This window comes from Nanorana parkeri, unplaced genomic scaffold (genome assembly GCF_000935625.1).
Source record: "Nanorana parkeri isolate BGI_ZX_2015 unplaced genomic scaffold, ASM93562v1 scaffold1161, whole genome shotgun sequence".
Classification (NCBI taxonomy): domain Eukaryota; kingdom Metazoa; phylum Chordata; class Amphibia; order Anura; family Dicroglossidae; genus Nanorana; species Nanorana parkeri.
In genome coordinates, this window is record NW_017307429.1 from 143,408 (window position 1) to 156,809 (window position 13,402).

The 13,402-nt window shown below is 45.3% G+C and overlaps 1 protein-coding gene across 1 annotated transcript in view; it reads right to left on the reverse strand.

Moving 5' to 3' along the window:
• CC2D2A (coiled-coil and C2 domain containing 2A) overlaps positions 1-8,987 on the reverse strand; it is an 86,040-nt gene extending 77,053 nt beyond the window's left edge. The window contains exons 1-3 of the mRNA XM_018568244.1: positions 8,907-8,987; positions 2,105-2,188; positions 468-537 (exon numbers count right to left, since the gene is read on the reverse strand). Coding sequence (XP_018423746.1) covers positions 468-537; positions 2,105-2,188; positions 8,907-8,945 — 193 coding nt within the window. The 5' untranslated portion in view covers positions 8,946-8,987. The remainder of the gene's footprint in view (positions 1-467; positions 538-2,104; positions 2,189-8,906) is intronic.
• Between the last annotated feature and the right edge of the window lie 4,415 nt (positions 8,988-13,402).

Consider the following 13,402-nt stretch of genomic DNA (forward strand, 5'->3'; position numbering starts at 1 on the left):
AAAAGTATATTGATCATGATTTCGAAGTGCTTGTGACCTCTTTGCACTGAGCGGCACCATCCATTTGCTACCGCAGCACCCACCAACCAATAGTGACTGATCAGTCAGGAGCGGGATGTGCTTTGGACAGTGCATTTTCAATACATTCCATCCAAAATAAACTAAGCTTTGGGCGGGAAGCTTTGTTAAAGTTGCACAGCATCCAACATGCCAATTCCTATACATTTGAGCATAGACATTAAAGAGATCTCATGCATTCGCTGAATATTTTCCTTGATCATTTGCAGGCTGTCTGTAAGAGGAAAAATGTGTTCAGAAATATTGTGGGTTCCCCTCTTCCTGGAGCTCCATCACTCCGCAAGGCCCCTCTGACTGACCAGCCTGAACGTTTGCAGAATTCACTATCCAAAGCTGAAAGTTTTTCTATTGCCAAACATTCCAGAGTGTAACCTTGGGGCTGTACTCACTGCGCTGTCCTTGTGTAACGCTCCCGATATCTTCCACGCCACTCGCTGCATCTCCGGCACTGTCTACCAGCTGTGACACCAAATACCAGATCATCATTGAGAATTCTACAAATACTTCTATTTTACAAATCGTTTACAATGACGTGAGTAAAGATTTCTGGATACACAAAGCAAGAAAAGGCTTTTGCCCAGAACAATCAATCACGTGTTTGCTTTAATTATCCATAATAGAAGTCACCAGCACTCGATATGTGCAAGAAGTAAGGCACTTTTTATTCAATCGTCACATTATTATTATTATTATACAGGATTTATATAGCGCCAACAGTTTGCACAGCGCTTAACAATATAAGGAAGACATTACAGTCACAATACAATTTAAGACAAAATGGTAAGGAGGGCCCTGCCCGTGAGGGCTTACAATGCGTCAAACAGCCAACGTTTTCGGGGCCACGCCCCCAAAACGTTGACTTCTATTATGGACTGTATCTGACACGGCGCCATCCATGTTGTCACTTCAAACACCAACCTCTTACTCAAGGTCTGTATGCTGTATGGAGTGCAGGTGATTTTGTATTATCGATTGCTTTAATTGTCCAACTTTTGAATTACCTTAAACCCGATCGCTAAAATCTCACATCATCTTCCGCATGTTAATATCATTTTAGAAAACTCTCTTTTAATCTTTTTCAATCCACGGCTTTCATTAAAGAAGAACTCCGGGCATTTTAAAAATGAACCCTTGTAGTGAGGCTACCCCTGCACTGCAAGGGTTAACTGTTCATTTTGGTCTAGGGGCCGAAAAATAGAAGATATCAACAAGAGACTGATCCTCAGTCTTGGGGTGGTCAGTGCTCAGCCATTTCCCCCTGTGCTCCAGATGTGGTATGTCCCTAAGCGTCCGTCATCGGGATTTAGACCACTGGAGCCTGGTGGAGAAGAGGCTGTGGGGACCGGTCTTGCAGCCAGGCAGGAGAAAGGCTCAGGTGAGGATATCTTCTTTAATCCGGCCCTAGACCAAAACGAGCAGGTGACAAGCGCTGCATGTAAACGCCTGCACACCGCATGTAATGGTGTATGATATGATACCATGTAGTTAGGAATCAATCATTATCCCTGGATGCATCGATCGTGTATCCTGGGAGAATGATTCCTAACTACATGTTATCATATCACATACCATTACATACGGTGTGCAGGCGTTTACATGCAGCGGTTGTCACCTGATCATTAACTTGAATGGGTGACAGTTGCCGCTTGTAAACGCCAGATTAGGGAAACTCTGTTCCTTTCGGCCGGAGCTCTGAGCTCTGGCCGAAAGGAACAGAGAGCACAGCCGGCAGCAGCTATGCGGTCTGCATCTGACAGAGATGCAGACCGTGTAGCTGCTCAGGCAAGTCAGGTACATGGTGTGTGACTGCGTACCTGACTTGTCAACTGGCTGCAGTAAAGCAAAATGCAGCAGATTAAGCATTCAAGTCATTACTTATGTACCCTGGGCACTGTGCAAATTCATTTTAAACAGTTATTTTGTAAAGTGGAGACATGATACACTGTATATAAAAAGGAAGAGACCAGAAGACTCCTTTTTCTGCAGTGGGAATAAGCAGAAAGCCATCATTCTCAATGAAACATACCGGTTTCTTCCTCCTCTGGCGTTGTGCTGTCAGGGTCTTTTTTAGGTTCTCCACCTGGGCATGATCCTCGTTGTCCAACAGCTCCTGTGGGGAACAGAATGTAAGGATGTTTGTTCAGATTTTGTCTCAGAGATAAGAGTGACAGCAGAATCTACCTTTGCCCCACTGATTGTGCTGCCATAATCCTAGGCTACAAAACAGCCTCTCAACCTTTTTACTCCTGAGGAACCCTTGATAACATTTTCAGTTTTTGGGGAACCCCTGCTAAAAATGATTATACCTACAAGCTCATGGTACATTAGTGTGATCAATAAGTGAAAGATTTAAAAGAATGTGGGAATAGCATATTTAACACCCAGGGTTGATTGCTTTTTCACCACTCATCTACAAAATGATTTTCAGTAATATTCTTGAAATGAAATAAAAAAAATACCTACAGAAAAGACAGACGGACAGTAAGGCTCCATTCACATCTTCGAGATTCTGGAGCATGTGTGATTCTGTATATGATCCCGCAATGCATGTTGCAATGTCAGATGTGTTGCAGTGCCATTATTTCCTAATGGCACCCCAACGCACCTAGCCATTGCATGTGCGTTGTATCACACCACATCACATGGTAACCTTTTGATGTGATATTTAAAAAATTGCACTCATTGTGCAATTAGGCTGCAGCACCTACGATGTAGAACAGAAGTTTATATGGAGGCTCAGAATTGTGTTCTCCAACATTAGAGGTCAGTAAAGAAGTGGGATTGGGGGTTAGGAAAAAATTGCCCCTGATGCACTGGTGGTCAGTGTAGGTGGTCAATGGTGGTCAGTGTAGGTGGGAGATCAATTTGCCATTGCTCACTGTTCATGGAACCCCTAGCAACCTGAAAATGAACCCTGGTTGGGAAACACTGCTACAGAATCTGCTGTGATGCCTAGATTAGACACTAATGTTATGTTATTAAAATGGAGTCAGACTCCAATATTAAAAGGAGAACTATGGGGTCAGGGCTTTTCCCCATAGTTCTCCTAAGGGTAACGGGAGGTCACAAACTAGCGTCCTCCCGTCACCCTAACCCAGTAGGATACGGCAGGCTGCATTTTATGAATGGGCCGTATACAATGGTACAGCAAAGTGTAACGGGCAGCAGATTGCGATATCCTCTCTCTGTTATAAATGACCCCCATAGTAGTACTGCATCAGGTAGCATCCTGCCTTCTGGTACAGGTGTCACAATCATTCACATCCACACAGGACTAGGGATTCTTGCAGCACGAACACAGCGGCAACATGTGTCAGTGGATGGCTCCATGTATGTGTACATGGAACGAATACCTGCGGGTGTTACTTGGGGCACGCTGTATGCAACTTTCACTCCTCCAGACTGACATTCCACCAAGGCACTTTGATATTTGCATAACTCTTCCCAAGAGCCAGCCCACTGCTTCAATCGGGACTGAGGGTTATTAAAGGAGAACTATGGGGTTAGGGCTTTTCCCCATAGTTCTCCTAAGAGTAACGGTGAGGACACAAACTAGCGTCCTCCCGTCACCCAAAGCTCAGTATACCGCAAGCTACAGCTGGTGGTATACTGAGACGGCGCAGCTGGAACGGATCCCGACAATTTTGTCTGGATCCACCCAGCTGCGTGAGTGACAGCTGGCTCTGCCTATCTAGAGGAAGAGCCAACTGTACCCGCCCCATCCCCGTCCGTTCCGCCAGTCAGCACTGGAGGATCGGACAGGGGAGGGGGAATCCCTGCAGGGCGCCATGAGTGACAGTCACTGCCCTCTGCAGGGATAGATCGACAAGTGAGCGAGCGCCGGTATGTGTTCGCTCACTTCCCGATCTACTGGGCAGACCTGTGACAGTCTCATTGTCACAGGTTGGCTCACATTATGAGGCTGAGTGAAAATCACTCGCCTCATATTTCTCCTTTAATATAAAGCAATGATGGCAGGCTAAGGTAGATCTGGACATTTTATGGCCCATGGGCCACATCTGGCCCTTTGACTGTCCCTGTCCGGCCTAAAGTCTGGACACGGACCAATCGCCAACCTGCGCTCGGTTATGGCTGGCTGACAGTGGATGTGCTGGCCTCAAAGGCTGGTGCATCCACTGCAAGCCATAGCCCAGCGCATGCCTCCTCCTCTTCAGCCACTGATGTCCTAGCAACTAATGCCGTCAGGTGGCCACCTCCTCTGCAGTCATGACGTCAAATGTTTTGCCCACAGCATCTGCTTTAGGGTGCCTCCTTACATTTGTTGTCCCCATCGGAGTGCCCCCTTACATTAAGTACTAAAAGTAAAGATGGGGACAATCATTTTAAGGGGAAATTCTGATGTGGACAAATAATTATTAGTTGTCGTCATCGAAGTGCCCCCTTACATTAGTTGCCCTCCTATAAGATTCCACAACAGTCCCACTTTCTCAGGTGGTCCCCTGAGAAAATGAATTACCCACCCCTGGCCTAAGGGTAGGGGTAGATAACCTTTCAAAAAGAGTAATAGAAGAGATGAAGTAAACTCCTTACTTGGAGAACATGAATTCCAAGCTTCAATGACCAACAGCGAGGCCCAGGCATTAAGGTAAGCTCTGAAGAAGTCTGGATTTGCACATATGCCAAAACTTGGGAACTCTCGGGGTGCTGTAAAGACAATAGTGGGCACCTCTTTGTTCCTGCACGCAGTATCTGCTGCCAGTTGACTAGGCAGAACTTCAGTCACATACAGCGAGGAGTAAAGTCATGTTTCACAGGGGTGTTATCGAGATGTAGATTTCCCAGGGATACATTTCCAAGGTCCGTCTTCAATGCCATGGAAAGCCAAGCGTGCCAGGAAGTGTCTAATCAGAGGTATAAACTGGATTCAGAAGAATCACAACCGGAAAATCCTTTTTTCTGCTGGCTGGCCAAACCGTCTAACGAGTTGCAAAGTGTGAATGCATTTCACGACTTACAGATGTAGAATAAGCTGTGAAATTCCATACGACTTTCATCATCAGGAATGACACCATTGCTTTCAAACCTCACCCAAAAATCTGTCCAAGCAGCTGGCAGGAGGAGGATGTTCTGGGCTTAAACATGGCAAGAGGTATGGAACTCAACGTGTGCTCTGACAGCTACAAATCTGTAATTGTGCCATAGAATTCCACATCAGGCTTTCTTAATGTCCCAGCATATACTATGCTGTGATAACATCAGCTCTGTAATAGGAATACATACTAGAGTCGCTTTTCATAATGAGATCAAATACTTGAAAAAAAAACCTTTTATGTAGTGAATGCTGCCTTCCATCTGGTCATCACTTTCATCAACTACCTGGATTCCCAGTGTGTTTTGCGTCTCTTTCTCTGCTGCTTGATGTGATGCAATCTCTATTTCTCAAGACTAAATAGCCCATAATGCATTGCTTCCAGCAAGCAATGATAAGGTTACATTGTTCAGATGTTGAGTTGTAGTGTTTGAGGAAGTACATATTATGAGCATTTTTAAAAGGTAAGGTTACAAACTTCTAGATGGATCTGGTTATTACCGTAGGTGTGGGATGGAACTTCAATATAGAAATACATTATTTTTAGTTTATGACCGTAGACACCCTTTAAAGCCTTGGTTCTCAACTGGTGGGTCGTCACCCAAAAGTGGGTCGCGACCTCGTACTCAGTGGATGAGTACTCTCCTTGTCGCACTCTTTACCGATATGTCCCTTGTAGTGGGGGGTGCTCGCAGTGACCGCGGATGGCGCCGCGAATGTCAGCAAAATTGTAGAAATGTCACCAGCACACCAATCCTTTTAAGATAGCAAAAGCTTCATTTATTGAAGTTTTTTGTCATATGACCAAACAAGCGCTTTCGGGACCGCGCAGGGTCCCTTCATCAGGCTTTAGCATTGATTTTGCATCGTACTCAGTGGGTCTCACACCAAAATCAAAAGGTACTCTCCTCCCGGCTTCCTGATTGGCCAGAAAGACGGCTCCATGCTTCCTCATCACCTGGTGACGAGGGAGCATGGAGACGGCTTCCCGGCTAATCAGTAAGCCGGGGGGAGGGGTGAGGCATTACACTCCTCCAGGCTTATTTTAGAAAAACTGTCACATGACAATAAACAAAAATGTATCAGTACTTGTACTTTTATAACAAATCATACATTATAGCAGGGATGTACAAATCCCAGGAGCCCCGTATGCTCCTTACAAAATGACATCTGCCTCCTCAGTTGTCACACAGAATATCACGCCTGTATTCTTGTTCCAGTGACAACTGTAATATTGTTGATTTCCCATCCCTTTCTATCCCGAGAGGGGTGAATCTCCCCAGACATAGACAACGATATAACCTAACAGGGGTTCTAACCCTTCTACACTCTCGCCAACTAAAATGAAGGTTTTTATGCCGTTTTGTTTTTTTTACTATTGACGATACCAGGGAAAGGCATTTTCCTCCCCCGAGATGATGTGCATGGTCACATGCCCTAGTCACATGTGCCAGAATTACAGGAAGTAAAGGGGGATTAAGTAATCTGCCCTTAGTAAACATGGCTACTGCCAGAAGACTGAAGAAAAGAGAAATAAGGAATGCACAGAATACAAAGCCGGCAATTATTTAGAAGTATTTGTGTGTAGATTGTCATTACTAAACATTTCTAAAGGTGTGTTTGTTGTTATTTTAAAGATATGGGTAAAGGTCCGCTATAAAAACCTGTCTTTTATTTTTTTGTGCTGCCTGTGTTGCACTGGTAGGATTTTCCATCACTTCCGGTTCCAGAGACACAACAGGAAGAGAGAGTAAATCTCCTCTAAGTGAGGGGGAAAACTTTTCATCTGCCGTACAGCAGAGGCATGTTCAGTTCCTTAGCCAAGCGCTGAGTAGCTGTTCTGGAGCACTTCAAGGCGCTGCAGCAGCTTCACTGAATACTTCGGCTGCACAGTGCTAAGCAAAATGGCGGAGGATAATATTTTTGACTAATAAATACAATTTTCCAATGAATATTTGGTGTGCTCGTCCTCCAAAACATTACATTGTAGGTTCCCACAGTGAATTATGATTTCCTCCATCAGGGTTCAGGCACCTTTCTCCAGCGCTGTCAGGTGTGCCCACAGTTAAAATGGCCGCTGGTGCTCTGTCCCTACCATCTCTGTCATACTCAGCGCTCCGCATCCACATCTACTTCTGCTGTGAGTGCTAAATTAGCAGTGCTGAGCGCTGACTTGCAGCACAGTGTTCAGTGGCGGTTTGCTAACTCAGCACTCGCAGCGGCTGAGCAACAGAACGTGCCTCAGGTGTAGGCAAACTCCGGCCCTCCAGCTGTGGTGAAACTACAAATCCCACAATGCATATGCCTCTGAGATGCAAAACTTCCGACTACATATACACCACCACAAAGGTGTCCCAAATGCCTTAGTTCCCCTCTTAGCAAGAAGCACTTCTCATTGGTCACCTGACCACGCTGACCAATGAGTGCTCGTAATATGCAAGCGAAATTCAAAATCCACAGCGCAGGGCTGCGCTGGACGTCCGTACAGGGTACAGATAGTAAACCTGTACCGCCGGAGGGGAAGGAGCATTCACCGAAAGGTAAGTTTAGCGGTGGGGGGGGGGGGTTTGAACGGGTAATTCTTTTTTCCCAAAATACTTGGGAAAGTGAACTTACCCTTTAAGGCTGTGAAACACTGCACGCGGAGCGGTGGCGCGATGCCATCACGCGCAGTGTGTCACGTTATTTTGTCCCTGGCACGTCAGCTTGCGAGAGCTCGCATAGCTGAGAGTGCCGAGATTAAAGATTTCATCTTCAGCCAATCGGCTCATGCGTCACAATGCGAACTCCATCTGGTTGTTACGCGCGAGCCGATTGGCTGAAGATGCAGTCAACCATCTGGCTGCACTCCGCTCACACACTGCATGCGAAGCTCCGTGCCTGACAGCTTTGCTTCGCTCTGCATGGCTTTGCATGCAGTGTGTCACGGACTTCAATGGCACCCTAAACGCACCTTGTTGCACTATGCCCCTTTCATGTGTGTAAAATTGTGCGTCACGTATAGGGCAGCGTATTCATTTCAATGGCAGGACAAAACACACGGCACCAAAATGGAGGGGAATTTATCAAAGCACGCAGACAAAATCAGGAACAGTTGCCCATGGCCCCCAGTCAGCTTCTCTCTTAAGCTTTGAAAATGACAGATAGAAGCTGACTGGTTGCCATCGGCAACTGCCATAGATTTTGTCTGCTTGTTTTGATAAATTCCCCTCCATTTTGGTGCAGTGCGTTTTGTCCTGCCCTTGAAATGAATGGGCTGCCCCATGCGTGACACACAAAAACACATGCCGTCGCAGCCGCACAATAGTGAGCGAGGGGCTTATTGAATTACCCCCGTAATGAATTTTTTTATTTGTAGTTTTTTGTACTTTGTAGAGCAGGGGTAGGTAGCCAAACGCTGGCCCTCCAGCTGTGGTGGAACTACAAATCCCATGAGGCATTGCAAGATTCTCACAGACATGACGCCCAGAGATGCATGATGGTATTTGTAGTTCCACCACAGCTGGAGGGCCAGAGTTTGGCTACCTTTGTTAGTGGATCAGGCACACTGTGCATCTGCTTATCTCACATATAAGAACACTACAATACTACAGTTGGTTTCTGTTTAGCTCTCACCTAGCAACAAGCCCCTCCCATAACAACAACCCTGTCACTGCCTGGGCGCACATGTGACAACAAAGGCTGTGTTAACCCCTTTCCTGCCGGCACAGACATGCCATTTACAGTGACAAGGGATGTGAACGTTATCACACACTATGACAGCACATAGCAGACTGACCTCCACGATCATCCTCTGCTTCTCCTCCGTGCCCCTCATGGTGATGATGCCAGGTGGTGACCTGTGCCAGGCTCGATTCACTGGATCCCAAGGATCAGTCACAGGGATCTCATAGCTGCACTGAAAGCGATGTGATCGGCGATCCTGCTAATAGAACACATCCCTCATCCACAGGCTGTACACACAACACTATCACAGCACGATGTGATCTGAGATCTCCATGGCAGCAGCTCCCTATCTGTACTGTACACACTCAATGCGGGCGGCCATTGCACTGACAGCCCCGCCCACTCCCAGCGTCCCTCCTGTGTCAGGGAAGGGGCTGAACAGGGAGATGACTTCCTGTAACTGGGAATCATTCAGGGAGCTTCTCATCACAGTCTCCATCACAGCTCCTATTACAGACATAGCCCTAGCTCAGAGGCAGGCAGCCTGGGCAATCCAGCTGTGGTGGAACTACAAATCCCATAAGGCATTGCAAGACTCTGGCTGTCACAGGCATGCCTCCCAGAGACAGAGGCATCATGGGATTTGTAGTGTTACCACTGCTGGAGTACCACGATTGCCTACCCCATCATTCTGCTGATTTATTAAACTGCTTTCTAATCTGTTTACAGCATCTTTTTTTTTTTTTTTGCCGGGTTAACCTCTTCATAGTTTGAGCCATTTTTTTCAATTCACACATACTAAAATGCACATTTTCTACATGAGAAGATCCCAAAAGTGTTTGTGAAAGAAGAGACCCTGTGAAAAGAAATTGCCTCAGCTGCAATGTTTTATGTGACACGATATTTGCGCTAGAAATCTTCATTGTCATAAAACAAAATACACAAAAATTCATTTTAATACACACAAACACAAATACAAACACAAATATACTACCTGATATTTTTTCATACAATCTTAGGGGCTATTCACACCAAAATGGTAAGGAATTCGCAAGTGTGATTGGGGATAGTTCACGCCGGATCCATTGCATTACGTTGCGCTGGAAAAAAGTATTGCATGTTCTGCTTTCTTTTCAGCGTAACGTAATGCAACACAATGGAGCAGTGTGAACTAGCTCCATTGACAGCCATTCATTTTTCGTTGGCCTTCTATTAGCATCCATTGAAAAACGTATCGCAACGCAATGGATCTGGTGTTTATGGGCCCTAAAAGATGAGGTTACATAGAGTAGAAAGACACCAAACACGTCAAGCCTGAAAACTGTGTGCAGCAGCACTACAACAAAAAACTACGGTAGCCAAAATTGTCCATTGGTGGCCATAGGCCTCTATAGATAATCAAGTTAGAAGTAACCAAGAAAGATGGCGCTAAAGCTCCTGCTGGCACTACTGTGTGCGTGACAATACCTAAAATGTGTGGCAAAACGTGTTGTTTTTTAAACAAAATTTCCATTAAAAATTGAGAGGGTGTTTTTTAATCCATTGAACATTTTCACTGTTACAAGATGGCAATGCCCCCTCTGCCATAGCATTGTCAGGTGGCAGGTTCTCTTTTGATGAGACATCATGGTTTGAGACATCATGGTTCTGTTAGACCAGCTATGGCGAACCCATGGCACGCGTGCCACGGAGAGCATGCAGGAGCCCATCTGGTGGCATGTGAGCCTAGGCAGGGGTGTCGAATGTACTCGCAGCCTTCCCATTTCAGCTGTCATAGGAGAGCCAGAACAGCGCTGTGCTAAAACTCCTGTATTGGACGTGACAGGTTCAATAAAGAGAGCCTGTCACCTCCAAATGCTATCACACAGGGGCTTGTTAGTCCCTGTGTGATAGCAATAAAGTTAAGTTAAAAAAATATTTAAAAAAAAAGGGGTTCTAAACCCTTCAAGCAGTAGATATAGGCAAAAGGTTTTTAAAAAAAACAAAAACGCTTTAACAGCGGTTTACACTCACCTTGTTTTTGCTGCGCGCTCCCGTCCGAGAAAACGAAACTGCTCCGGCGGCGCAAAGCATCTTGGGCCGGGCGCATGCGCAGTTCGGATTCTCGGCTGTGAGATGGGCAGAGACGCAAGGTAAGTCTATGGATGCGGGCACCCGCATGCAGACACCGCTGGATCGGAAGTGCCTGCAAGCAGAGAGGAGTCAGCGCTGGATCGGAGAGCCGCTGCACCGCTGGAGGGACAGATGAAAACATCAGGAAAGAAGAAGAAGATCGGATTAAGAGACATTATTTAAGGTAAGTGCTAACATTAACATTGAGGGGAGGGAAAAAAAATATCCTTTAATGTCACTTAAAGGAGAACTATGGGGTTAATGCTTTTCCCCATAGTTCTCCTTAGGGTAACGGGAGGACACAAACTAGCAGCCTCCCGTCACCCTAAGCTCAGTATACCGCAAGCTGTAGCTCGCGGTATACTGAGATGCCGCAGGACACCGCGAGCTGCTGCTCGCGGTATACTGAGACGCCGCAGCTGAAGCGGATCCTGACAATTATGTCTGGATCCGCCCAGCTGCGTGACTGACAGCTGGCTCTGCCTATCTAGAGCTGGCGGATCGGAGCGGGGATGGGGGAATCCAGCCCCTCCCCTGTCACGGCAGAGAGCCGTGACAGGATCGAGAGGTTCGCTCACCTCCAGATCTACTAAGCCGACCTCTGACAGACACTCTCATTGTCACAGGTCCGCTAGAACTATGAGGTGAGTGGAAAAAAAAAGTGATAAAAAATAAAAGATAATAAATAATGAAAAAAAATAAAAATGTTTAAATGTTTGAATATGTGTGTTTCCACAAACTTATTTTCAGTGTTGGCACTTTGAGATAAATACAAGAGTCAAGAAACAAATCGCATATAAACACCGCACAGATATGCTGCTTCTATGTAAAGACTTGGGGTTTAGTGATCTCAATGTCCCGACGAAGTCTTATGATGAAACATGCAGACGAGTGGGTGTACGTTGAGATCACTAAACCCCAAGTCTTTACATAGAAGGAGCACATGGGTGCGGTGTTTATATGCGATTTATATTTGTTTCTTGACTCTTGTGAGTATTTTTTACCTTTTGATAAAGTTTTTTTTGGACATACTGCACTATGAATGTCCACATTTATTCCCTTTGAGCTATTTTTGGGTCGCTTTCTGGACCTCCTTTATGAGGAGACCGGAAGTGGAGAAGTCGTGGGGCTTTTATATCTGTATAGAGCCGGAGATGGTGGTGTTGCTTAACGTCTCTCACAGGGATTGTTGAGAGGCAGATCGACAATTGGATATACCCCAAGCGAGTTTACAAAGGCTATCTGGTGAGGGCGCACCTTTTCTGTTAATACACGTGGAGTACCGAAATTATTATAATCTCAGTATGGAACATTATAATCTTCACATATGGACATATTGATTTTTTGATTATCACTTTTCACTTTATTTTTTATAGACATTGTAAGAAAAATGACACGAAATATGATTTTTTTATGTCATATTCCTTTTCTCGAAGCATAGGATGGGAAAAGTTCAATAATAGATGATTGATTTTCAGGACGACAGAGGCTGTGTGCGTGGCCAAGCGGTGGATCGGTAAGTATCATTGATATTTACCGATCCTCCGTGTGCAGCACAAACACTGGAGCGATCGTCTGATCACTCCGGTGTTTGTAAATAACTGGGGACACATAGTACTATGTGTCCCCAGTTATGAATGAACAGGCTGTTATTTACATCACGTCCTGTTCATTCATGAATTTCTCAATGGGGAGAAGCACTCAGTACAGAGGCTTTTCCCCATTCAGAATGTGCTTGATAGTAAATATCAGCAGTTTTTTGAATGAATAAGAAGCCTCTGTACTGAGTGCTTCCCATTCTGAGCCTGCAGAAAAAGACATTGAGGAATCTGTGTCTTTTTCTATTTCAAAAGGGAAATGTCAGGGGTCTGTTTAGACCCCTAATATTTCCCCGAAGCCCCCCCAACAGTAAAATAATAATAAATAATAATGAATAAATAAATTAAAAATGTGTAATAAAAAAAAAAGCTCCACCCCCCCTCCCCCACACACACATAACGTACACGTGCACCATATTGTGGTGTACGCCAGGCACAGTGCGTTTTTAGAACGCATCGCAGCGCATTCTTTTTTTCTTTTGTAAAAAAACATTCATTTAACTGTGGCAGCGCATGGCAAAGCTTTGTGACGCATTGCCGTGCATTGTGATACCTTGTGTTCTGAATTAAATATACGCCTGTATCATTTTATCACAACACAAACACCAACACAGCGCAAAAAAACATTTATAACATAAACCGCTTATTTACAGTTTAGCGTTCCTTCATTTTTTTTATTATCCCCCTTTCCTCAGCCTCTCATTGGTGTGGCAGTATTAAAGTAAAGTGTTAGGCCTTATTCAGGCGCCATTCACACCAGGGCGGAAGTGTTTCACCGTGGTTTCCGCACGATTTTTGAAAGAGCATTTTTGGTTGTTTTTAGTCGCGTTTCAGCGATGAAACACAATTAAAAACGCTCAAAAACGTGCTGATCAGCGCATTTCTATTAAATTGGGGG